The 25428-nt window shown below is 52.4% G+C and overlaps 2 protein-coding genes across 6 annotated transcripts; one reads left to right on the top strand and one right to left on the bottom strand.

The window, feature by feature from the left end:
- The first annotated feature begins 15 nt into the window (after positions 1-15).
- On the top strand, positions 16-2050 carry TREX1 (three prime repair exonuclease 1). The gene is made up of 2 exons (XM_032648251.1): positions 16-553; positions 872-2050. The coding sequence occupies exon 2, from the start codon at positions 892-894 to the stop codon at positions 1834-1836; it is 945 nt and encodes a 314-aa protein (XP_032504142.1). The 5' UTR covers positions 16-553; positions 872-891; the 3' UTR covers positions 1837-2050.
- Positions 2051-2119: 69 nt separating this feature from the next.
- Positions 2120-21757, bottom strand: SHISA5 (shisa family member 5). Of its 5 annotated transcripts, XR_004352144.1 has the most exons (7): positions 21577-21757; positions 18003-18159; positions 9871-9954; positions 3752-3867; positions 3388-3600; positions 2818-3306; positions 2120-2461 (listed from the first exon to the last, which is right to left on the bottom strand). XR_004352144.1 is itself a non-coding variant. In XM_032648252.1 (6 exons), the coding sequence occupies exons 1-6, from the start codon at positions 21644-21646 to the stop codon at positions 3227-3229; spliced, it is 720 nt and encodes a 239-aa protein (XP_032504143.1). In that variant the 5' UTR covers positions 21647-21757; the 3' UTR covers positions 2120-3226. The 5 variants fall into 5 exon arrangements, 3 of the variants coding, with proteins under 3 accessions (XP_032504143.1, XP_032504144.1, XP_032504145.1); XM_032648252.1 differs by having other exon boundaries at positions 2120-3306; XR_004352145.1 differs by lacking the exons at positions 9871-9954; positions 18003-18159; positions 21577-21757 and adding an exon at positions 5242-6201.
- Between the last annotated feature and the right edge of the window lie 3671 nt (positions 21758-25428).

Here is a 25428-nt window from a genome sequence, read left to right as displayed (position 1 = left end):
GTTCCTGGCCAGCAGCCCCATGGTAATGAATCTGCTTTGAGGAAGGAGCCCTGCCTTGCCCTGCCCTGCCTGTGGAATTGTCCTGAGTCATCACTTTCGCCTGAGGCCATGGGAAGAAACCATTGTGTGGCAGGGAAGAAGGTGGCCCTCAGCCCAGGCCTAAACCAGGGAGGCCTGGGAAAATGGGGCCAGGGGGTGGGTGCAAAATGGCCACGGCAGGGGCTCCCAGCAGGCTCAAGTCCTGGAGCTAGCCTGCCCCATAGCCCTGTCCTCCCGGTGTGAGGGCGTGAGGGCCCTGGTGCATTGTGCCAGCCAGCAGGCCCACAGCGAGAGGTCTGAGGAGGCCTTTGGGGATAGCACTGTGGGTGCCTGGGGAGGGACAGGTGTTGGCAGGAGGGACAGCCCAGGCAGGCTGACAAGCGGGGCGGGCCTTGCTCACACCAGCCGCTGGGCGGGCTCAGGCTGAGTTTCACTTCCCGCCACTGCTGCCAGCAGCAAGAACCAGCTGGAGAGCGTGCAGCACCCTGAGTCATTGCTGCCTGCCTGCTACTCGGTAAGTGAGGACCCCCGAGGGGAGGGGGTAGGGTGGGAGGGCATGGGTACCTGCCCCACCAACCCTCACCGGACTAAGCGGGCACTAGGGGGAGGAGCCAAGCCTTCCCCTGAACAGAAAACAGTGTGCTGGTCCCACTAAGAAAGCCACCCCACCCTCCCTGGCTTCCTGCCCTGGAAATGGGTCCTGGAGCTCAGCAACAGTGCCTGCCCATGCAGGGAAGGCCAGAGGGATGCTCCTGCCCACCCCACCCCACTTGCCTTGCCTCTTATCACTGGGCACTCACACACCCACCACCCAACCCATGCTCCTCCCCAGGCTCAGCGGCAGATACCACCATGGGCTCGCAGGCCTTGCCCCCGGGTCCTGTGCAGACCCTCATCTTCTTGGACCTGGAGGCCACTGGCCTGCCCTTCTCCCAGCCCAAGGTCACAGAGCTCTGCCTGCTGGCCATCCACAGATGGGCCCTGGAGAGACTTCCTACCCATCAGGGGCCTCCTTCAACAGTGCCCCCACCACCCCGGGTGCTGGACAAGCTCTCCCTGTGCGTGGCTCCGGGGAAGGCCTGTAGCCCTGCAGCCAGTGAGATCACAGGCCTGAGCACACCTGTGCTGGCTGCACATGGGCGTCAACGCTTCGATGCCAACCTGGCCAACATGCTCCGAGCCTTCCTGCAGCGCCAACCACAGCCCTGGTGCCTTGTGGCACACAACGGTGACCGCTACGACTTCCCCCTGCTCCAGGCAGAGCTGGCTGTGCTGGGCCTTGCCAGTGCTCTGGAGGGCGCCTTCTGTGTGGATAGCATTGCTGCCCTGAAGGCCCTGGAGCAAGCTGACAGCCCCTCAGAGCACGGCCCAAGGAAGAGCTACAGCCTGGGCAGCATCTACATGCGCCTGTACGGGCAGGCCCCACCAGACTCACACACAGCCGAGGGTGACGTCCTAGCCCTGCTCAGCATCTGTCAGTGGAGGCCACAGGCCCTGCTGCGGTGGGTAGATGCTCATGCCAGGCCCTTCAACACCGTCAAGCCGATGTACGTGGTCACAGCCTCGACTGGAACCAGCCCAAGGCCATCTGCTGCTACGGCCACGGTACCCCTGGCCAGAGCCAGGGGCACCAGCCCCAACCGTGGTGGAAACAGGAACCCTAAGCCCCTTTCCCCAGTGAAGAGCCCTGGAGCCCCACCCAGGGAGGGATTGCTGGCCCCACTGGGCCTGCTGGCCTTCCTGACCTTGGCAGTAGCCACGCTGTATAGGCTGTCCTTGGCCATACCTGGGCAGTAGGCCAAGAAGGAAATTCTGACTAATAAAGACCCTCCACAGCACCGAGTGATCACTCACCTCTACCCACCGTGGCAGCCTGAGAGCCTCCCGCACTTCTGCCCACACTGAGACACCTGGGGCCAGGGGCACAGGAAGTGGCAGTCTTTGTCCATCACCCTCCCTAGCAGGATGGTCAGACGTCTGAGCCCAATAAAAGTAGGGAAAACAAGGAACTTCAAATACTGGATGGAAATGATACCTAGCCTAAAACCCAATCCCAGCAGCCAAGAAAGGAGACAGCAGCTCCAAATAGTTGGATTTATTATAAACAAGGGTGCAGACCCTAGACTCCAAAACACATCAACAGGTACAAAACTACTATGTGGTGAGACGTTAACAGAGGGATAGGGAACAGCGAGGTATGTGTCTGGGCCAAGAGCAGCCACCAAGGGTCCCCTCCACCTTTGGTCCAGACGACACCTTGGCCCAGGCATCCCCACTGCCAAGACAAACTGTGGCCTGGGGTACAGGGGCTGGAAAGCCTGTGAGGCTGGCGCTGGGGAAGCAGGGACTATCAGACATCAGAGTTCCTCTGCTCTCTCGGGCAATTTTCCTCCAGGACCCAGGGGTTTCAGCCTCACAGCAACTATTACACACATTTTGAAACAGAAAACAGGCAAAATACTTAGATAAAAGTAAAACAAAAACACTGCAGGGAAGACACCTGAGTGTGTAGATGGACAGAGGCCACCCTGCCCACTTAAGGTGGCGGCCAGAGCCAACCAGGGCAGCCAGACCGAGGGTAAATGTGGGCCTCCAGGTGGTCCCAGGAGGGATGCAAGAACACAGACCAGGCAGACAGCACTCGGGGGAGGGTGGGGTTCTGTCTGAGGTGTTTTGATATCAGGAGGCTGCCCACCCTCCACTGGGCATGGCACAGGCTCAGGGAGCTATGCGTAAGGGTTGAGACCCACCTGTAGCCAGTTCCCAAGCCTCACCCACCTGCCTGCATCATCCTCGGGTTCTTCAAAGACAAGCCTGGGGACAAGCCATGGCCTTGAGCAATGGCTAGCCATTCTGCAGAAACTGGAACACGTGTGCATCCTGCCGGCAAAAGTCTGTACTATCCTAGTGTGACAAGCCCCACCTGCTCTCCCTGGGGTGGTCTAGAAAAGAACCGTTCTTTGAATTTTGCTTGAGATTTCAGGAAGCATAATTTCGAGTGAGGAAGGCAACAGAGTGTGGTCCCAGCAACTCTGGCAAGAATTGTTCCCAGCCCCTCATGGATCACAAGAAGCCTCATGTACAAACAGGACACACACACCACGCACAGGGAGAAAAGGACCGTGCCTGCATACCCATTCACACACACATGACAGATCAAGTGGCAGCCAGAGATGCAATGTTGTGCTCAGGGGGCCGCCTTCGGGGGGTCCATGTAGGCTGGATTGTAAGGAGGCTGGCTTGCAGGGTAGGGCATGGCTGCACCTCCTGAAAATAGAGAGGACACTGGTTGACCGTGGGCATGGCTGCAGGGGGTCCAGCACAGTTGGAGTCGGTAGGGGTACTCACCAGCCACTGTCTCATGGTAGGCGGGGGGGCCCATGGGCTGGGCCAGGTAGGGTGGTGGGTACTGCGTGGGGTACGGCGCTGCTGGCATCCCTGGCTGGGGGGGCATGGGGTGGTAGCCCTGGTACGTTGGTCCGGGGTAGCTGGGCGGCACACTTGGAGCTTGCGAGTAAGGGGTGTGCACTACTGTGGTGGCCGTGGTGGTAGTCACGACCGCTGAAAAGAGAGTCCCAGTTAGGACCCTCAGGCCTGCCACCCCTCCCTCCAGCTCAGCTCCGTCAGGCCCCTGGTAAACCACGCCCACCACCCGGGGTCGGCACCCTCACACAAGGGGTCACAGTGGGGCAGGTGGGCTGGAGATGCTTACGACGCGGTCGGCGGCACATCTTGTACAAATAGCAGCAGGAGCAGGTGAAGCAGATGATGATGGTGACAACAGAGAGCACAAAGATGGTCAGTCCGACGGCCACAGTCGTTCCAAACCTGCCAAAATGCCAGTCAAGGCCCAGGGCCTCTCTCCCCTACCTAGGACCAGCAGTCCACACCACACCCATGCCCAAGGTGCACCCCTCTTGCCAGAGGAGACTCTGGGCAACACAGATAGAGCAACCTCTGGGGTATGTAGCTTGAACCTCTTTCAGCCTCAGGTGTTTCCTCAAGTGTAAAATGGGGTTGACTGAGAGTCACCCGGGGGGGCCCCCTGGCCACACCCTCAGGAGCATGGGAGAGAGTTCTTCAGGTGCCTCCCCCATACACACATCTTGTCTACCCGCACCGAGCCAGCGGCAGATGCCCATCAAGTACACGCCACAAGCCAGGCACTGTGTGGCTTGAACCAAAAACTCAGAGGTGGGCGAGACAGACCAACTCATGGCCTCTGGGAGCCCACAGATTATTAGAGGAGGCAGATGTTGAAGGGAAAATGACTCAGGAAGCACAGGTAACGAAAACGGGGAGAAGTTCCAGGAAAGGGGAGGCTGGTGTGGCCAGGACAGTGAAGTGAGGCACGCAGCGAGCCCAGGGTAGGGCTGCTGGCCCCCGGAGTGACGGTGAGCTTGCTGGGTGCCAAGCACTGTGCCAGGTGTCCTCATACACCTTCGCTCTGACCAGAAGGGCAGGTGGGTAAACTAAGAGCCAAGCGGGGCTGGAGGGGCCCTGCCTTCTGGAAGAGGCCGCCTCCCTGCCCACGCAGGCCCCTCAGCAAGGACCAGGACCAAGTCGAGAGCCCGCCCCCCGAGAACGCAGGCCGTGGTGGGAAGTTCACCAAAGCCGACCTTCAAGGGCACAGCCACAGCCCCAAGCTGTCCTCCCCTGTTCCCCAAGGCCAAGCAGTGTGCCAGTAAAAGGCAACTGCACCAAGCACATCAAAACGTGGAAGGGGCTTGGTGAGCTTTAGGCATTCGCCTCCCCTGAGGGCTGGGGGAAGGCTGGGCACCCCCCTTCGCCCCGCCTTGGGTGGAGGGTCTTCCATCTCACAGCCCAGACGGGCAGCACAAGCTCAGCAAGGCCCGGCGCACAGCTTTGGGACAGACTAAGGACAGACCCTTCACACTCCAGACTGAAAATACCTGATCGCGTTAGTAAAATAGGAGCCATTGGCCACTGTGAGGCCCAGAACAAGGCCCCAAGACAGGACCGTCAGGAGGTACCTTCCTGCCTAACCAGAGGAGCCTGTCACTGCTCCTCACCCACAGGCTCCTCCCAGACCCTCCACTGACCCAGGGATGTAGACACGCACACCCACGTTCACACGCAATCAATAGCACTCAACTGTAGGGCCACCACCACCGATCTCTAATCTCTCTTTCTCTCTCTTCTGTCTCTGTCTCTGACACACAGTATGGCGCCCAAGCTCACCCCATGTTAGCCTCCACCTTCACTTAGGGGCCTCCTGCACCCCCGGACTTCCCCTTTCCATCGTGAGGCCACTCGGTTTCAATCTCCTCCCCTTTCCAGGAAAAGTAAAGCAAATCTCCTCGGCCCTCCCCTACCCCTGACGTCAGAGGCAGGAAGGAGAGATGCGGGGCCTCTTAAAGACACAGTGCGGCTGGCGGGCGCCCCAGCTGATCCCAGCTGCGCTCCAAACTGGGGCCAGGAGTGGGGAGGGAAGTGCTCGGCTGTCTTCCCAGAGCTGCCTCCTCAGCCCTGCCCGCCCAGGCCCAGCTTCTCCACCCCACTGTCCAGGAGAGCCCTACCATGGGGTCCAAGACATGCCCTGCCTAGGGTCCCCAAACCATGCTCCTGCTCCACCCAGCTCAGCCGGCCAGCCCCGTTCCAGCGGTCCCCTCGATGGGCTCCTTCAGCCATCTAAGCCTACCAGCAGACCCGGGGGCCCACCGGCCCGTCCCCTCAGCTCCTCCTCTCCCACCAGCACATGCTCCAAGCCACAAACCTGCCTGAACCTGAACCTGCCTCACCAGGAAGATGCAGATGCCTCCCCAAGTCCCCTTGGCCACCCTGTCAGGTCTTATCCTGTCACTCCTGCTCAAAAGCCTAGTATGGCTCCTGTAGCTCCTGGGGTCACACAGGAATTTGCTTTATAATTTACTTGTTAAACTTTGTGTGATGTGTGTGTGTATCTGTACTTTTCTCTCTCTGTGTGTGTGTATACATATATAAATACATATATAATAGTTGATAATAAAAGGAAAACAATCTAGGATTTGTCTTATCAGATAGTAACACTTACAATAGGCAAATGTTAATCTTAATTAAAAGTCTAAATAAGGTAAAACTTGTGTGGCCTGGGACTCCCAGCCTCCCTCCTGTGTGCTCCAGCCACATCACCCTCCTTTTCAGCTTTTGAAAGCACCATGCTGTGCCCTACCTCAGGGCCTTTGCACACGCATTTCCTCCCGCCCAACTGCCCCGTCTGCTCTTTTCTTCCTCCCACCCCTACACACTTAATTCTTGGTCACTTTTCAGACCTCAGCTCAAAACATCACTTCCTCAGGGACACCTTCCCTGACCATGCAGATGAGGTAAGCCTCCTCGATAAGTGCTCTTACAAATCAAATTCTTGTCTACCTCAGTTTATAAACACACACCCCTTTGTGTGAGCGTTTGACTAATGTGCATCTTACCTCCAGCCTGTGGATTCATGGATGCATAGACTGTACCAGCTCTGGACCATCACTGTATCTCCAGTGACTGGACATACAGGAGGTGCTCAATAAGTATTTAACAAATGAATAAATTCACTCAGGGACCCCATGGGCAGCACCTAGTAGGACAGCAAGGCACATTGCCCTGAGGAACAGCAATATTTGAGGGGTGGTTGCAGAGTGGGGCAGGGGCCTGTGGCCACAACAGGCCACGACACTAATGGAACCACACCTCCGAGAGGAAGGAATGGGGCTTCCCAAGGCTGAGGCTACCTCCCAGATCAAGGAGCCCAAAGGCCAAGTTCAGAAGGCAGAGTTGGCCTAGGCAGGAAGGGACAGAAGGCCAGGGGAACAAGAGCCTAGGCAAGGAGCTTGCAGCGGGGCTGAATGGGACGGTCCCTAGGAGGCCAAAGACTTCCAACGTCCAGACACCGAGAGGGCTGTCTCTGGAACTGAGACACCAGCACTCTCACCGCGACGCTGGCCAGGCAGCACGCGGCTGTGACACACTGGGTGAGAGAGCTGCGGAAGGAGCGCAGTGAGGGCTGAGAACTGACACAGGTTGGCGATGCCCACACCTCACCTAGTGGACCTCCCTGCCCTCCCCCTGCACCATCACAGCAGAGTCAGCGCAGAGGGTCAGCAGTGACCTGCCTGGAGCCTGGAGCCAGCAGTTCCACCACCTGGGTGCTTCAAGACACTCCATTCCTGCCTGATCATCCTGTGAGTGAAAGGAGCTAGGAAGGGACAATGAAATCAGGGCCCAAAAGAACCATGACAGGGAGCCAAGGAAGCTCCGGGGAGAGAACCAGCCATTGACCATCAACAGGGCAGGACAGGAGTCACCTGCCAAAGTGGAGAGTGGGTGGAAGACCCACAGGTAACATGGCCACACCACGGGGAGCATGGAGCCCAGGCCATGACAGGCAGATGTGGTCTCACCTGCATCGCTGTGCTCTGAACTGGTGCCTCATTCTTGGAGAACCCAAGGAGTCACCCAGAGGAAGAGCGGGGGTAGGGGGGTGAAGTCCAAGAATGAAGCGGGAGGGGTCGGAGGTGGGGAGGGGGGCAGAGCTGGCACAGGCCCCCTCAGCACATAGGGTCCTTCCCCTGTCGAGTGTCCCCCGAGCTTCCAACCAGGGCTGGACCCCCCCAAGGAACCAACGCTCCAATGGACAAACAACAGTGCCCTTGGCCAAGGGGGCATCACACGAATGCTCACCGGAGAGGATGTCTCCTTGGGGCCCAGGGGGGTGACCACCTGGGGGCATCCACAGGAGACGTGTCACTGATGACCCCATCCGTCCACCCTCCCAGCACCTACTCCTGAAGCCCTAAACCTTTGTAAGGCGGGTGCTGTGCGCCACGCTGGGGCTCTGCTCAGAAGCAGAGAAGAGATGGGGCAGGATGGGGTGGGGGCCCAAGGGGGCCGAGCAGCATCCACACTCCCGGCAGATGGGCAAGATGGCCCGGTGGGGGCAGCAGCACACTCACACCTCCGCACCTGCAGGGGTGGGGGAGGTGCTCCTGAGCTGCCCCGGGAGGCCACTCCGCCTCTGTCCTGTATCTCCTCATTCAGGGCAGAAAGCAGGACACCACACCGTGGCCCCTTCCCTGGCAACCTTCCTAGCAGGCAGCCTCACCTCACCTCACCCCGCCAGCCCAGCCTCTCTCTGGCCTACAACACCTGGACCAGGAAGCCATGGTCCAGGCTCCCCGCCAGCTGCTGACATCCTCCGGGGAGCAGCCAGAGTGGTCTTCATCCTAAAACACCATTCAGACCCCAGCACTGCCCAGAGCCCTCCATGGTGCCTGCCCAGGACGAGGCCCACACTGACTGGACATCAGACCCCCATGTGGGGCCAACTGAAAGCCCACAGCCTCGGGCCTCAGCAACTGGGTGCTCCCTGCATGCAGAGGGAGTGGCGTTTCCAGGTCTCAGTCTCTGACCAACATAGGGAACGGGATCAGCGGGCAGAACAGAGGGAGGAGGCCCAGCCACAGTTGCCTAGGAGCAAAGCTGCACCTCTTCCCCTCCCCCACTCACAGGAGCCCTGCGCCAATTCCTCTGCAGCCAAAGAGGCCCACACTCACCCAGGCCCACAGGGCAAGATGGGACAGGACAAGAACCTGGACCCCACTACACAGGCCCAGAGCCCAAAGTCTCTTCCTCCAAAGGGGCAACCAGGCCTAGGTGGACCTTCTCAGAGGGGCTTCTAGATCCACCGAGGTAGAAGGCAGATGGCACGTGGAACAGACTCCGCCAGGAAAACACACAAGCAGCTGCACGCCCGTTCCATCCACGCAAAATGTGCATCACAACACCCGTCACGGTGGCAACAAGACAGCGCAGGAACCTGGCCAAGGGGACTGGAGTTTGGGCAACTGGGGTATTCCCCTGCCCCCTGAAGGGAAGGCCCTGACAATAACCATGACCCACAAACCCTGACACAGACTGTGCACCATCAGTTATCCCAGCATCTTTACCCCACAATAATCACCCCATCACTCTGCACCCCGCACCACCACTGCCCCTGTCACTTTCACCACTGCCACCATTACCCCAACACCAACACACACCACCAGCATCCTTATCACATCTCCCTGTCACTGTCCCCCATCACCACCATCACCTCGTACCATCATACACCTGCCTGTCACCCCATTACATAGCCCCACCATAGCCCCCATTACCATCAGCCTTTACACCATCAACACGCACTACTCCCCCATTACCACACACCCACCAACATCTACCATCACCCTATCCCGGACCAGGAAGCCAGATGTGATAGGGATGCTGGTGGTGGGTGTTGGTGTTGGGGTAATGGTGGCGGTGGTGACAGTGATGCGGGCAATGGTGGTGCGGGGTACAGAGTGATGGGGTGATTATTGTGGGGTAAAGATGCTGGGATAACTGATGATGCCCGTCTCTGTGTCAGGGTTTGTGGGTCGTGGTTATTGTCAGGGCCTCTCCCCACCACTGCACCCAGCACCACCACTGTACCATCACCACACACTCAGCACTGTAGCCCCCATCATCTCATCCCTGTCACCACTGCCGCATCACTATCACCGTTTGCCACTATCATCCCCATCACCTACATCCATAGGTCACCTGTGCCCACACCATCACCTAGGTCAATATGAACACCCACACCTGGCCTTTCCATCGTGAACCCCCAACCACAGTCTCCCCCATCCCTGGCACAATGATGAAACACCCAACACAAGGATCAAAGGTCCTGGAGGTCAGATATGGTGACAGCTTCCCTGAGGCTCTAGCCCAAGGACTCTGTGCCATCCCAGTCCCCACAGCCCTCCTGAGCCCCCCTTGTCACCTCTTCCAGGAAGATGTACCCAGACTGCAGGTTTTATTTACCCAGACATGGGGTCGCTGTCCAGGCTAGAGCGAAACTTCAGTGTTGAGCCCAGCTGTTCCAGTGGCTCCACATTGGGGGGGACGCTGCAAAAAGGAAACCTCACAATTAACATGACTGCGCCCCACCCAGCACACCGAAAACGAACAAACACTAACTTAGCACACACACAGAACATCCATGAAAGCCAGCCCCATACTGGGCCAGAGAAGTAGCCCTGGGGGCCTCTGGAGGACAGATATCACACACACCAAGATCTCAGGTTACACATCCTTCTAAAGTGCACATTGAACATTCTCTAGGACACACCACATGTGAGGCCACAAAACCAGTCTCAAGAGATCTGAAAAGACAGTTATCATACAAAGTATCTTCAATCACAATGGGATGAAGTTATAAATCAGTAACAAAAGACACACGCTACAAAGTTAAAGAAAAAAAAACCCCTCATACCTTGGGAAACTAACATATTACAGCAACAACAACAACAAAAGAGCTGTGGCTTAAAAAAGAAATCATAGAGGAAATTAAGAAATCTGTAAAACTGAATGATAATAAAAATACCACTGGTCAAAATTTGTGAAACACAGCTAAAGGGTTCTTAGAGGGAAATTATAGCTTTAATACTGAGATGGTAGTAAACTGAAGAAGATGGGGAAAATGTAATAGAACAAACCCCCCAAATAAGGAAGGAATTAATAAAGATAACTGCAAAAATAAAAGAGAATAGCAGCCGTGGAAAATAAGAGAAGATTAACAGAACCAAAGCTGGTGGACCTCTGGCAAGACAAATCAAGAAAAGGAGAAAAGACGCAAAAAGATAAAAATACAGAATGAAAAGGGGTAAACTATAGACACAAGAGAGATTTTAAAAATAATAACTGTCTGGGAATTCTCTGGTGGTCCAGTGATGAGGACTTGGCGCTCTCACTGCCGAGGCCTGGGTCCAATCCCTGGTCAGGGAGCTAAGATCCCACAAGCCTCATGGTGCGGCCCCCCTCCCCAAAATGATAATAACTGTTTGAATTGAACAAACCACCTGTGAAAAGGCATTTTTGAAACAAATGGAGGCAACTGAAGACAGACTAGTACCGAAAGCTATTAATGAACTGCTGTTAATTGTGCCAAGTGTGTTCCTGATATATAATTATATTTCTTTTTAAAGGACTCACTTCTGCAGATATCTAATATTTAAGGAGAAATTTTAATGCCTGGGATGGGTTTTAAAATAATCCAGAAAACAAAAGTAGTGGGAGGTATATGGAACACTAATGTCAGAGTATTGATAACTATGGGAGCAGGTGATGGATATATTATTCTCTCTGCTTTTGTATGTATTTGAAAATTCTCAAAATAAATTCTCAACAAATTAACAAAATAAAATTCAAGAAACAAAGAAAAAAATGCAAGAGCATTAGGAACAACTATACCGTACTAAATCTGAAGGACAAGTAAAGCTGAGAAGAAAATATTCTTTAAAACTTCAGTGTGTGTGCTTTGGCAAGCAATAACAAGAGTAAAGCACACCAAGCTGGGATGCAGGGAGGGCGGGGGGAGTGTGTGGCTGGGAAGAGACTTCCATGGAGGTGGGCCTGGCATCTGAAGCCCCTTTTCTCCTGGGGGCATTAGCCTATTTCAGAGGGGCTGCTGAGAGCAGCATTTCTGAAAACCTCAGGTGGCAGAAATTATATCCAGAGGCCAGCAGGTGGGCAAGCCCTGATGATTCCCACTCACTTGGGCTGGGTCCTGAAAAGCAAGGAGAAACTCAGCATGAGTTTCTCTGCTCAGCTCTGCAATTAGGCCAAGGTGACCTTAGAGTGCTCATGTCTCTGGCAAAAGCAACATCAATCCTCCCTGGAGGAAGTCCTAAGGTCCAAATGTCTACAATCAATTTTGCAAATGCAATGTTTGGCACACAACTGAAGATTTTCAGGAACACTAGGACACTAGACAACATGACTAGAAAACAACAGAAACAACTGAAATATCCACAAGGGCTTTAAATATTGAAGTTATCACACCCTAACATTAAAACAAAACATACTTTAAGATAACTAATAAGAACCTGCTTTATAAAAATGAAATTAAGTTTAAAAAAAATACTTTGGGACTTCCCTGGTGGCACAGTGGATAAGATTCTGTGCTCTCAATGCAGGAGGCCCTCATCAGGGAACTAGAGCCCACACTCATGCTACAACTAAGAGTTCGCATGCCACAACTAAGGAGCCCATGTGCCGCAAATAAGAAGCTCACATGTCACAACTAAAGAGCCCAGCTGCTGCAACTAAGGAGCCAGCGAGCTGCAACTAAGTAGCCCACCTGCCACAACTAGGACCCATTGCAACCAAATAAGTAAATAAATATTTTAAAAAAAAACAAAACATACTTTGTCCAAGGAGATGAAAGGAAAAAAATTAAGCAGTTTAGGAGAACTTGAAATATAAAAAAGAAACAAAAATTCTAGAACTAAAAAATTACACAAAAAAATAGTAATTTATGGGCTTCCCTGGTGGCACAGTGGTTGAGAGTCCACCTGCCGATGCAGGGGACACGGGTTCGTGCCCCGGTCCGGGAAGATCCCACATGCTGCGGAGCGGCTGGGCCCGTGAGCCATGGCCGCTGAGCCTGCGCGTCCAGAGCCTGTGCTCCGCAACAGGAGAGGCCACAACAGTGAGAGGCCTGCGTACCGCAAAAAATAATAATAAAATAAAATAATAATAATAATTTATTAGACACAGTGCAAGATATAATTAAACAACTGGAGGATAGGCCCAAACAAATATATGTACACTAAAGCCTGGAGACACAAAAAGATGGTAAATGTAAATACAAAAGAGAGTAGGTGAAATACGAAATACAATTTACAAAAGGTCTTACATGTGTGTAATTAGAGTCCTAGAGGGAGAAGTGTGAGAATGGGGCAGAAGCAATATTTTAAAAGATGATGGCTGGAGTTACTCAGTTTTCCTGGATATCTCCCATAAATGCAGGAGATATACATGCTATTAAAATTGTTTGTTTTTCTCCTAGCAAAAACAAAAACAAAAAAAACAAGCCAACAATTCCAGAAGTACTGTGAACCCCAAGCAGCAAAAATTCAAAGAAAAGCACACTTAGGCACATCATAGTAAAACTGCTGAAAACCAAATACAAAGAGGAAAAACTTAAAAATTAGTCAGAGAAAAGATATGTTGCTTGCAAAGGAGCAATAATAAAGCCATCAGCTGATTACTCACCAGGAGTTAATGGAATGAGGGAACTTCCCTTGTGGTCCAGTGGCTAAGACTCTGCCTTCCCAATGCAGTGGGCCTGGTCAGGGAACTACATCCCATATGCCACAACTAAAAGATCCCACACGCCACAATGAAGACCCGACGCAGCCAAATAAATAAATAATTTTTTTTTTTTAAAAAAAGAAGACAGGGCTTCCCTGGTGGCGCAGTGGTTGAGAGTCCACCTGCCGATGCAGTGGACATGGGTTCGTGCCCCAGTCCGGGAAGATCCCACATGCCATGGAGCGGCTGGGCCCGTGAGTCATGGCCGCTGAGCCTGCACGTCCGGAGCCTGTGCTCCGCAACGGGAGAGGCCACAACAGTGAGAGGCTCACATACCGCAAAAAAAAAAAAAAAAAAAGAAGACAATTGAATGAAAGCTTCAAAGTGCTGAACTTTGGGGCTTCCCTGGTGGTGCAGTGGTTAAGAATCTGCCTGCCAATGCGGGGTACATGGGTTTGAGCCCTGGTCCGGGAAGATCCCACATGCCACAGGGCAACTAAGCCTGTGTGCCACAAATACTAAGCCTGCACTCTAGAGCCCGCGAGCCACAACTACTGAGCCTGCATGCCTAGAACCCATGCTCCACAACAAGAGAAGCCACCATAATGAGAAGCCCACAGACTGCAACGAAGAGTAGCCCCCGCTCACCACAACTAGAGAAAGCCCGCGCGCAGCAACGAAGACCCAATGCCGCCAAAAATAAATAAATAAATTTATAAAAAACAAATAAATAAATTGATCTTTAAAAAAAAGTGCTGAAATTTGATAACTTCAAAGTGCTGAAAGTTAATAACTGCCAACCTAGAAATCTATAACGAGGAAAAATATCCTTTAAGAAAGAATGTAGGACTTCTCTGGTGACTCAGTGATTAAGAATCCGCCTGCCAGGGCTTCCTTGGTGGCGCAGTGGTTAAGAATCCTCCTGTCAATGCAGGGGACATGGGTTCGAGCCCTGGTTCAGGAAGATCCCACATGCCGCAGAGCAACTAAGCCTGGGCACCACAACTACTGAGCCTGAGCTTTAGAGCCCGCAAGCCACAACTACTGAAGCTTGTATGCCTAGAGCCTGTGCCCCGCAACAAGAGAAGCCACCGCAATGAGAAGCCCGCGCACCGCAATGAAGAGTAGCCCTGGCTCGCTGCAACTAGAGAAAGCCTGCACACAGCAACGAAGACCCAACGCAGCCAAAAATAAATTAATTAATTTTTTTTAAATCACTTAGACAATATTGAAGAATATCAAAGATTATTATAAAGACACAGTAATTGAGTCTGCTTTAGCCCAGGGATAGACAGACCAATGTAACATAATAGAGAACCTAGAGACAGACACGCATATGTGGACACTCAATCTGTAACAAACTTGGCACTGCAGAGTGACAGAAAAAAAGGATAGTTTTCTCAATAAGTGGCGCTGGGTCAACTGAATACCCAAATTAAAAAATGAAATTTGATCTCTACTTACATGCACTACTACTACTAGGCATACTTAAAAGAAATCCATATACATGTGCACTAAAAGATATGTACAAAGATGCTCAAAGCAGCATTATTTGTTATAGCGAAAGGAAGAAAGGAAGGAAGGAAGGAAGTGAGGGAGGGAGGGAGGAAAGGAAGAAACAATCCAGATGTCCATCAACATTAAAATGGATCAACTGTGGTATAAAACTTAACATACACCAATGGAAATGGACAGACAACACAACATGGATGAAACTCACATGTTGAGAGAAAGAAACCAGACAGGAAATAGATGTATGATGTCATGTGTATGTCTCTTGTGTGTGTGTGTGTTTGTCTCTGTGTGTGTGTGTGTTTAACAGGTATAGCAGTTTAATGGTTACCTTTGGGGATAACAGAGGGAATACTGATTGGTAAGTAACATGAGGGGGCTTCTGGGATGCTGTGATGTGCTAATTCTTGCCCTGGATAGGTGGTGGTTACGTGGATGTGGATGTGTCTACTCTGCAGTAATTCACTGAACTGTACACTTTATATTTGTGTACTTTTATGTATGTATGATATATACTGCCCCCAACCCCAATAAAAAAACTAAACTATAGAACTTAGGGATGCATGTTTGGGTATTACAGCTCTAAAGAAAAGCAAGGCTATATAAAAGTTAAAAATTATCACTATCTTAGTGGGATGAGAGGAGAGACAGTGATTGGGAGTAAGCTCAACAGGACATCTGATGTCTTGACCTGCATAGTGGTCATGCAGATATTTGCTTTGTGATAAATCACTGAGTTGTACATTTATTTTAATGCAGTTTTCTGTATGTGAATTATATGTTACAACATAACAGAACAAAAAACAATCTCAAGGAATGAGTTTAACAGCAGATTAGACACTTGAAGAATTGAATGAACTGAAAGGTTAGAAGACATTATCCAGAACGCAGCCAAGAGATGAAAATATGGAAGAGAGACTAGGAGATGTGGACACTGGAGGAGAAGATGCAGCATGTATAAATGGAGTCCCAGAAGGAAAGGAGAAGGAGGAAGGGCAATACTTAAAGAATAGCAGAGTATTTTCTAGAACTGATGAAAGACACTAAACCACAGACTTAAGAAGCTCAAACATAACATCATAAATTTTTAAAAATCTATACCTAGATATATCATAGTGTAACTGAAGAATACCAAAGACAAGAAAAGAAAAATCTTAAAACGCTGTCATAAGGAAAGAAAAAGATTTCTTTTAAATGATGGACAACTGACTATTGAGCTGATGTCTCAACAGAGATAATGGAAGTCAGAGAAAATAACCATCAACTTAAGTCCTGCTCAGATAAAATATTCTTTAAGAATAAGATCAATATAATTTACCATATTAACAGAATAAAAATAGAAAAATCATCCAATTATCTCTAAAGATGCAGGAAAAATATTTGACAAATTCAAGATCCCTTCATGATTAAAACTCCAAGCAAACTGGGAACAGAAGGGAACTTCCTCAACCCAATAAAGGGCACCTATGAAAAAGCTACAGCTAACATCATACCTAATAGTGAATGCTTTCTCCCTAAAATTGAGAACAAGACAGGGATGGCTGTTCTCACCATTTCTATTCATCATTATACTGGAGGTTCTGGCCAGTGTGATGAGACAAGAAAAAATAAAAGTATACAGATTGAAAAAGAAGTAAACATGGGACTTCCCTGGTGGTGCAGTCATTAAGAATCTGCCTGCCGGGGCTTCCCTGGTGGCGCAGTGGTTGAGAGTCCGCCTGTCGATGCAGGGGACACGGGTTCGTGCCCCGGTCCGGGAAGATCCCACATGCCTCAGAGCAACTAAGCCCGTGGGCCACAACTACTGAGCCTGCGGTCTAGAGCCCACAAGCCACAACTACTGAGCCCACATGCTACAACTACTGAAGCCCATGCACCTAGAGCCCGTGCTTCACAAGAGAAGCCACCGCAATGAGAAGCCTGCAAACCTCAAAGAAGAGCAGCCCCCACTTGCCGCAACTAAAGAAAGCTCGCACGCAGCAACAAAGACCCAATGCAGCCAATAAATAAATAAAGAAAAAGAAGTAAACAACAGAAGAAAAAAATGGAATGAAAACAAACCAAAACAATACAGTAAGTGAAAAAGAAAGAAATACAGAACGAGAGACAAATATAAAGCACAAAACAAGATAGCAAATATTGAATGTAATCCCAGAAATACCAATAATTACATTAAACTTAAATGGAATAAATCCTCCTGTTTTTTAAAGCTACCAGAATAAATTTTTTTAAAAAAAAGAAAGAAAGAAGACACTTATAAAACGTAAAGACAGCAAAAGGGTAGCAGTAAAACGGTAGAATATGATCCATCAGGCATACAGCCTGGTGTCGCCATTCCCCAGGGAATTTTGCAACTCCTTAGTCAGTAACTGCATGCATGTCTCTGACCTGGCAATTCGCTCCACTGTACTTGGCAAGAAATTCTCACATGGCTCTGTAAAGGAGGAAGTACATGAGGATGCCCACCACAGTAATCTATGACAGCAAGTTTTGGACTCACACCACAAAGAATACATGGCAGTGATGGGCACAGGCCAGGTGTACACACAGCAATGTGGATGCGTCTTACGAACACTGCACTGACTGCAAAAAGTAAGAGGGTTCACTGTGCCCACAGAATATAAACTTTGCAACACAAATAATCGAAGGAATACAACAGACTGACTGGTTGCCTACAGAATAAGAGGGGAATGGAATGGTCATGGGAGTTTAAAATAACATGGTTTAAGATGGTGGAGGGCTGGTCTTGCCCAGACCAATGATGGTCACCTGCCATGAGCTGAGCAGTGTGACTACCTCAACCCTCTATACCTGTGGCCAAACACAAACAAAACACACAGTGTGGCAAAGGGAGACACACACAGGGTCCTAGAACCTTGGTTCCAGCCTATGAAACAGTTTAAACCCAAGATGCAGTGTAGATCCACGGGCCATGGCAAGAGGACAAAGGCATGGCCCACAGTGGGCTACACACCCATGCACTATGCCCTCCAGGGTCCACAAGATGATACCTGCACAAATCACATACAACCCCCCACCAGGTGCACACACACACTGCGAGGTACACTCATGCCAAGGTGTCCACCCTGAGGACACGTTGGTACAAGTACACACCCAGGGGTGAGCCACAGGGCCCGCCGAGGCCACCAACCCCTGAGAAACCTGCTCAGCCCTCGAGAGTGGGGGAGAGAGGAACAAGGGACTACCTGAGCAGGGTCTGGGGAGTCCAGCCCAGGACAAGGACTCCCCAGTCCCCCACCCTCAGTGATCTGCCACCATCTCGAGAGGGCTGAGAGGAAAGATGGGCAGGCTCAGGCTGCCTACCTTGTGACCTCCGATGCACCCACCTGGCCTCCGGAACACCACATTCTTCCCCATTCCACACAAATTTCTTCAGCACATCAGAGCAGCAGTACTGGTCATAACAGGTGCCACAGCAGAAATCAGGACAGAACTTGGGGAAGAGATTGTGTCCAGCGGAAACCATACACACCTCACTGTGGGCTGAAACAGAGAAACACACCGTTCATCTGTGGCCATGGGGCCAGGCCTCCGCCCTGTCCCAGCCAATACAGCCCCTTCCCCAGCAAGGCCAGCAGGTCCCAGCATGCCAAGCCATCTCTGAGCCATCCCACTCATTGGCCACCTCTGGCCACTGCCCCAACCAGCCTTTCCCTCTCCCCTGGGCCACAGCAGAGGTGCCAATCTGGGCTCCCTGCCTCTCCCACCAGTCCACTTGCCCTCCAGATGGGACAGTGAACTTGCTACGTGTGAGTCTGACTGGGCCACTCCCCACTCTCAGGCCATGGGATCAAGCCCAGAGTCCACAAAGCAGGGTCCAGACTACAAAGGACCTTGAAGGTCACCCGCTTCTCTGCCAGTATTCTACCTGTTTCCCATCCTCCACCTTCAAATCTACCTACCCATCAAGGCCTTACTCCAGGCCCCCTCCTACAGAAGCCACCCAAGTCCAGCAGTCCCAGCTGCTGGGGACCAGGCCCTGGACTGACCCGTTCTTTTTATTTTTTTTGGCCACACTGCATGGCATGCGGGATCTTAGTTCCCCACTACATTGGGAGCGCGAAGTGGACTGACCCGTTCTTTTTTTTTAATATTTTTTTTATTAATTTATTTTATTTACTATTTTTTATTTTTGGTTGCATTGGGTCTTTGTTGCTGTGCACGGGCTTTCTCTAGTTGCGATGAGCGGGGGCTACTCTTCGTTGCAGTGTGCGGGCTTACTGTGGTGCCTTCTCTTGTGGAGCACGGGCTACAGAAGCACAGGCTTCAGAAGTTGTGGCTCGCGGGCTCAGTAGTTGTGGCTTGAGGGTTCTAGAGTGCAGGCTCAGTAGTTGTGGCGCACGGGCTTAGTTGCTCCGCGGCATGTGGGATCTTCCCGGACCAGGGCTCGAGCCCGTGTCCCCTGCATTGGCAGGTGGGCTCTTAACCACTGCGCCACCAGGCGAGCCCAGACTGACCCATTCTTAATCCTCACTCCCTGTCCCTACCGCTCAGCCGCAGCAGCCTCAGTCCCTGCTGGACACTACGACTTCAGGAGCCGGCCCTCACAGACTATAGCTTTACAGCAGGCTGCCTCCTGACCAATTCACCATGGGCCACAGTCACTCCCGCCACAGAAGTGTCCATGCGGTACTTAGCCCTGGGCTGGGCCTGCAGTAGGCACCTAAGAAATGTTTGTGCCCTCAGAGGCCAGGGCTCTGAGGCAATGGCACCATGTGGAGCCCCAGAACCACCACAAGGCTCTTAGTCAGAGGTGGGGTCTAAGTATACCTGGCTGACAAGTGTGGAAAATGACCACAAAGTTTGCAAACTTCCAGTAAGATGTTACGGCCAAATGTTCCCACGCATACTTTGGCTACATTAGCACAGATCTAGTGCCCACCAGCAGGACAGAATGGTCCTGGATTCTGCCTAGACAGGCCCCAGATGGAACACCCAGTCCAGGAAGGCCCAGATGACTATGGTAGGCTGGGGATAGACCTGATAAACCCTGAGGTAGAAAGTCCTGGCACAGCACTGGGACTCTAAAGACCCAGCCTGGTCACGCCCCCAGGGCAGTGGGCAGTGTCTAGAGACCCAGCCTGGTTGGTATATTGAAAGGGAAAATTTGTCACCCCTAAATATTTCTCTTTGGGGACTTCCCTGGCAATCCACTGTTAAGACTTCGCCTTCCAATGCAGGGGTGTGGGTTCGATCCCTGATCAGGGGGCTAAGATCCTACAGGCCTCGTGGCCAAAAAACCAACACACAAAACAGAAGCAATATTGTAATAAATTCAATAAAGACTTTAAAATTGGTCCACATCCAAATAAATAACTAAATAAATATTCCTCTTTGGCCTAAGGATTATTTTAAGCAGATTATTTTTAAGAAACTGCAGACATAGGAGAAGCTCTGAAAACTAAGAAGTTACCCTTTTGCAATAGACATTAAGTATAAAGGAAATCTCCATTTGTAAGTGTATCTCCCTCGCTGTACTGGGAAGAGGGGGTTGACCTTATCTCTAGAATCAGTGCTGAAGGCATAGATTTAAATCTGCATAACAACCTTACCCTTGTTTACTGGGCTTTTCCTGGTAACTTCCCATAACTGACCCCCAATATCCTTTTTTGCCTTTAGCTCAAGATGGTATTTAAGGTGAGGGCTTCCACCATTTGGGGGAGTTACTCAGTTTTCCTGTGTCTCTCTGATGTATACAGGAGGTATGCAGTTAAACTTTTGTTTTTCTCCTGTTAATCTGTCTTACACCAATTTAATTATTAGACCAGTCAAAGAACCTAGATGGCAAGAAGGGAAAATGTTTCCTCCCCCACAGTATCATGCACCCTGGGGCCACTGGCAGAGCAAGGTCCAAAGACAGAGGCACTGACTGACCTCCTTGAGAAGGGACAACTAGAAACGGGGTGGTTGGTGGGGGAGATGCTTTATTCCTGGCAGCTCCAGGCAGAACCCTGCTCTGGGCAAAGCTGCAGGGCAGAGGATGGGACCACCAACAGGCCCAATGTAGCCAGCTGTCCACCTGCCAGCAGGTACGCTCAGCATAGCCCATGCTACTGGGAGGCTCGGGCAACCTACCTCCAGCAGGGCCATTACAGCCTTTACAGCCACAGCCCAGCCCAAGCGTCTAAGCTGGGCCTGAAGACACACACAGGTGAGTCTGTTTGAGCCAAAAGCCCATGACACAAATGTTCTTCTGATGCCCAGACGCTCTGAACCAGGCTGTCCAGACCTTCCTGGACCAGAGAACAGGGCTCTACCTTCTCACTTTCCCAGGTCCTCCAGATTCGTCCACAGTCCCAAGGAAATAAAGTCCTTCCCTTGGAGGAAACCACCCACCCCAGAAGGATTTTTGGCTTCCTATGGAGGTGGGTGGGGGCAGTGCGCTTTTCCAATCCCTACCCCTGAAAGGCCCCCAGCCTTGCTTCCGCCGTCTGTGATTCATATGCCTACAATCAACACACACAGTTAGTGTGTCTCCTCCAACCCTGGGGGCCAGCTTCAGCAGTCTCCAGGAATACCAGGGCCATGGAGGCAGAGTGTGGAGGTTCCCAGCCAATAAACAGAGGCTGAGGGAAGGCCTCTGATGGAGGGGCCAGGCCTCCCTGCTGCCACCATGCCCCGCTAAGGGCAGGCAGGGAATCCTACCCACCCCCTTGGAACACTCTAGGACAGACACCCCCACCCTCCCCATTCTAGGACAGAACAATGATGGCAGCTGCCTGGGGTCTGGGCAGTGTCAGTGCTGACGGGAGGGAGGCTGAAGTGGAGGAGAGACCAGTCGTGGGGTCCGCTAACTGCCTCGAAGTTATTAGGGCTCGTTTGGGGTCACTGCAGGGACGGCGCGGACGTGGCCACCCCCCATGCCTGCCAGGGATAAACTCCCCCAACGCCAAGACTCACCACCCGGAGGCGCTGGTAGCAGCAACAGCAACAGCAGCAGGATCCGAGGCGCTGGGGCCGGCGCGGCCATGGCTGGGCGGGTGGGCGGACGGACTGACGGTCGTAGCGCGACCGTAGCCTCAGCGACCCGCGCGGCCACCCGCTTCCTCGCCTCGCCTCGCCTCGCCTCGCCTCGCCCCGCCCCGCCCCGCCCCGCCCCGCCCCGGCCCGCCCCTGCCCGGCCCGGCCGTTCCGGGAACCCCGCCCGGGAAGGAGAGGAGGGGAGGGGGAGGGTGAGAGAGGGTAAGCGGACGCCCCTCCCAGCCTCGGGGCTAGGCACGGTCCGGTGTCGGCTCCTCGGTACCGGCTCTCAGACACAGGCGACCACCGAAGTTGACTTCGACTCTCGGGGCCCTGTCCGCCCACAACCCCAGTCCCCACCCTGGGGCCCGGAGGGGGTCTCTGAGGGGATCTGCTTCCTAGCACTTGAGTGCCTGTTGGGTCCTGCTGGCAGGCGGGACACAGCCCCTCCCCGCTCCTGGGGTTCCTCACTTGCCCCGGGCATCCTCACTCTCCGGGAGGTACCCGAGGACCAAGTGAGGTGGCTGGGGGACAGCTCCCAGAGCAGACCTCCGCACACAGTAGGCCCCTAACAGACGCTGGTTCCCTTCTGAAAGCCTAGTTCGGAGGCTTCGGGGACCCCATCTCTGAAGACACTCTATCACCCTGCCTCCTGCCACGACACCCACGACACCCCTACCCCCGTGGTCACTCTACCCTGAGTCCAGGCAGGCTCACCCCTGCCTCAGGGCAAGTCTGGCTCCCATGGCCTGGTGTGAGGGAAAGGAACTGGCAGTTTCCAGACACACATTAAACCATCACCTGGCTCAGGATTGGGCCAGCAGGATTGGGCCATCCTTGTCTGCTGCCAGAGCAGGGTTCTTACAAGGCACCCGGAGATGCGGCCACGGCTAACAGGCCTCCACTGCCCCCTCACTGTGGGTCAGGGCATAAGGGAGCAGGACCCTATGGGGACTTCCCTGGACAGACCCCTCCCCCATATCCTCTGCTGTAGCTCCTCTCAGAAGTACCTAATCAGAAGTATCTGATGCACATTTCCTGAGTTGTTTTATAGATGCTAAAACTACCAACAAATGGAAGAAGTTAACTACTTGATGATCATGAGCACCTAGCCCCAGGATTGATAACGTTAACACCTGTGACATGGCCCTGTTACTTCACCATCAACCAGAGAATTGTGCACATGCTGATCACATACCCTGTGACTTCCCTCCTTCACCTGGCCTTTAAAAACACTGTCGAAACCCATGGGGAGTTGGGGTGTTTTTTTTTAAGTTTTTTTAAAAAATATTTATTTATTTTTGGCTGCATTGTATCTTAGTTGTGGCACACAGGCTTCTCTCTAGTTGTGGTGTGGGCTCAGTAGTTGTGGCACACAGGCTTAGTTGCTCTGTGGCATGTGGGATGTTAGTTCCCTGATCAGGGATTGAACCCATGTCCCCTGTATTGGAGGGCAGGTTCTTAACCATTGGACCACCAGGGAAGTCCCACTTGGGGTGTTTTGAGCACTAGCTGCCCTGGACTCCTTGCTTGGTGCCCTGCAATAAACGCTGCACTTTCCTTCACCACAGTCAGTAGACTGGCTTTACTGCACTCAAGTCAGCAGACCCAAGTTTGGTTCTCAGTAACGAGTCCCCGCAGAGTCAGGGATGGGGAGCTGGACTACTGTCTTAGTCCCTTGGGGCAGCTATAACAAAACATCATAGATTCAGTTATAAATGACAAACATTTGTTTCTCTCAGTTCTGTAGATTGGGAATTCCAAAATCAAGGTATCAGCTCATCTGTGTCCATTTAGAGCCTACTTCCTACCTAGTTCACAGATGACTTCTTTTCCCTGTGTTCTCAGGTGGCAGAAGAGGCAAAGGAGCTCACTGGGGCCTCTTTTATGAGTGCACCAATCCCATTCATGAGGGCTCCACCCTCATGGTCTAGTCACTTCCCCAAGGCACCAACTCCAAATACCATCACCTTGGGAGTCAGCAGCTGAACATGTGAATCTGGAGGGACACAAATATCCAGTCTATGGCAAGCATTCTTTTTTTGCCCAGGGTTTCTGACCTGCTGCCCACTCTGCACCTGCCACAGTTAAACTCATTACACTTAAGGCAGAAAACATGAAGTATCACACTAACCAGGCCCCGGAGCCAGTGTGTACATCCGGCATGCCACCACGTTTCTCACCTGAGGGCAGGGGCTTCGCGTAACAAGGAGTGAGGCCCAAGGAGACAACTCGGGATGTCCTCAGTGCAGTTTCCCAGACCTAGGAGGCTAGGGTCCTCCTCTGGGCCTGGGTCCTCCATGGTCCCCCTCACCACTGGCCAGAGGGACTCAAGACTCAGCATGCTGTGCTGGGCACACTGTGGGGGCAGAGGGGTGACTGCCCCCAAGGCAGGATGAGGGGCCCTCCCTGACACAGCCCAGCCTCATCCCAACCAGCTGCCTCTGCCCCCTCAGCTCCACAGTCTGAAGCTGAACACCGCCCAGGTCCCCCTTCCCCACGCACAGTGGCCACCACACACTCCCCTCCATGTCCACCTCGCCAGCCACCTTCTGAGGCCTGTTCCACACCATGGGTGCCCCGCCTTCCGCCTCCCACAGACTTGGTTTCGTTTCATAACTCAGTCCCTGCCCCCAGTCAAACTCCTAAGAGTTGTCCTTTTTTTTCTTCTAATTTTTACTGGGGGACTTCCCTGGCTGTCCAATGGTTAAGACTCCATGCTTCCACTGCAGGGGGTGCGGGTTCAATCCCTGGTCAGGGAACTAGGCTGCCGCATGCCACGTGGCCTAAATAAATAAATAAATTTGTATTGGAGTATAGTTGATTTACAAATGTTGTTTTAGTTTCAGGTGTACAGCAAAGTGAATCAGTTATACATATATCCACTTTTTTTTAGATTCTTTTCCCATATAGGCCATTACAGCTAAGAGTTGTCCTTTCTCACCTCCCATCACCTGCCTTTGGCCTCTCATCCCCATCTAGGGGCTTCTCTCCTGGCCTAGTCCTCCCTGACTTTTTCAGTATTGGGTTCCCTCATGCCCCCTCATCTTCCCACACCTCAAAGACACCTGTGTTAAACCTTCATGGTTGAGCATAGTGGTGGCTCCAGGACCCACCCAGAGCTGTGCATGTGCAGGAGGGGGTGAGGCCAGGAAAACCCAGCGGCTTGGAAGTCACAGCCACACATCCAGCATGCATGTGCCCATGTGTGTGTTCCGGGGAAGGGGGGTGGGGGGGGCAGAAACAGGCAGGGGTCCTTGTGAACAAGGCCTGTGAACTGGAAACTGTCACTTCCACAGGTTGCCTGAGGAAATCTGCTTCTCCCGGACAGAAACCAATCTCCCTGTGCCAAACTTCGGGGTCTCAACAAGACTGAGGAGTCCCACGTCCATTTAAGGACCCAGACCAGCTGGACTAGCTCAGCAAAACAATGCCAGGCCACAGGCGAGGGGCCGGCAGCTGGGGACCTTTGTGCTTGGCTCCACCCCCTCAGACAACCTTTCTTATCAGCCCCTGCCCCACCCCCTTTCATTCCAGTAGGTGCCCTCCCCTCCTGCTTGAGGCAGACCCTACCTTAAATTCTGCCCCTTCCCCATCTGGCCTACCTGAAAGGCTCACACTTTATCTCAGGGCACAGCCCCCTGTGCCTCTTGTCGTCCTGTCCCAGGCCGGTGGCACCTCAGGCCCTCCCCTATGTCCTCACCCTCTCCCTTTGTATTTCTCCCTCACACTGCGTGCTGATGTCCTGGACCATCTGTTTGTCACCTTCCTTACCTCCCACCCACACCTCTC

This window comes from Phocoena sinus, chromosome 11 (assembly GCF_008692025.1).
Source record: "Phocoena sinus isolate mPhoSin1 chromosome 11, mPhoSin1.pri, whole genome shotgun sequence".
NCBI classification, from domain to species: Eukaryota; Metazoa; Chordata; class Mammalia; order Artiodactyla; family Phocoenidae; genus Phocoena; species Phocoena sinus.
The sequence above is the reverse complement of the archived record's forward strand: the minus strand, read 5'-3'. Positions and strand labels throughout refer to the sequence as shown.

Bases quoted from the DNA above. Each gene is read 5' to 3' on its own strand.
- TREX1 (XM_032648251.1), top strand. From the start codon at position 892: ATGGGCTCGCAGGCCTTGCCCCCGGGTCCTGTGCAGACCCTCATCTTC.
- SHISA5 (XM_032648252.1), bottom strand. From the start codon at position 21,646: ATGGCCGCGCCGGCCCCAGCGCCTCGGATCCTGCTGCTGTTGCTGTTG. The intron at 9,955-18,002 runs GTGGGTGCATCG...TCCTTTTTGCAG, and splicing joins TGTGGTGTTCCGGAGGCCAG to CGTCCCCCCCAATGTGGAGC. The intron at 3,601-3,751 runs GTAAGCATCTCC...CTCTCTTTTCAG, and splicing joins GATGTGCCGCCGACCGCGTC to CGGTCGTGACTACCACCACG.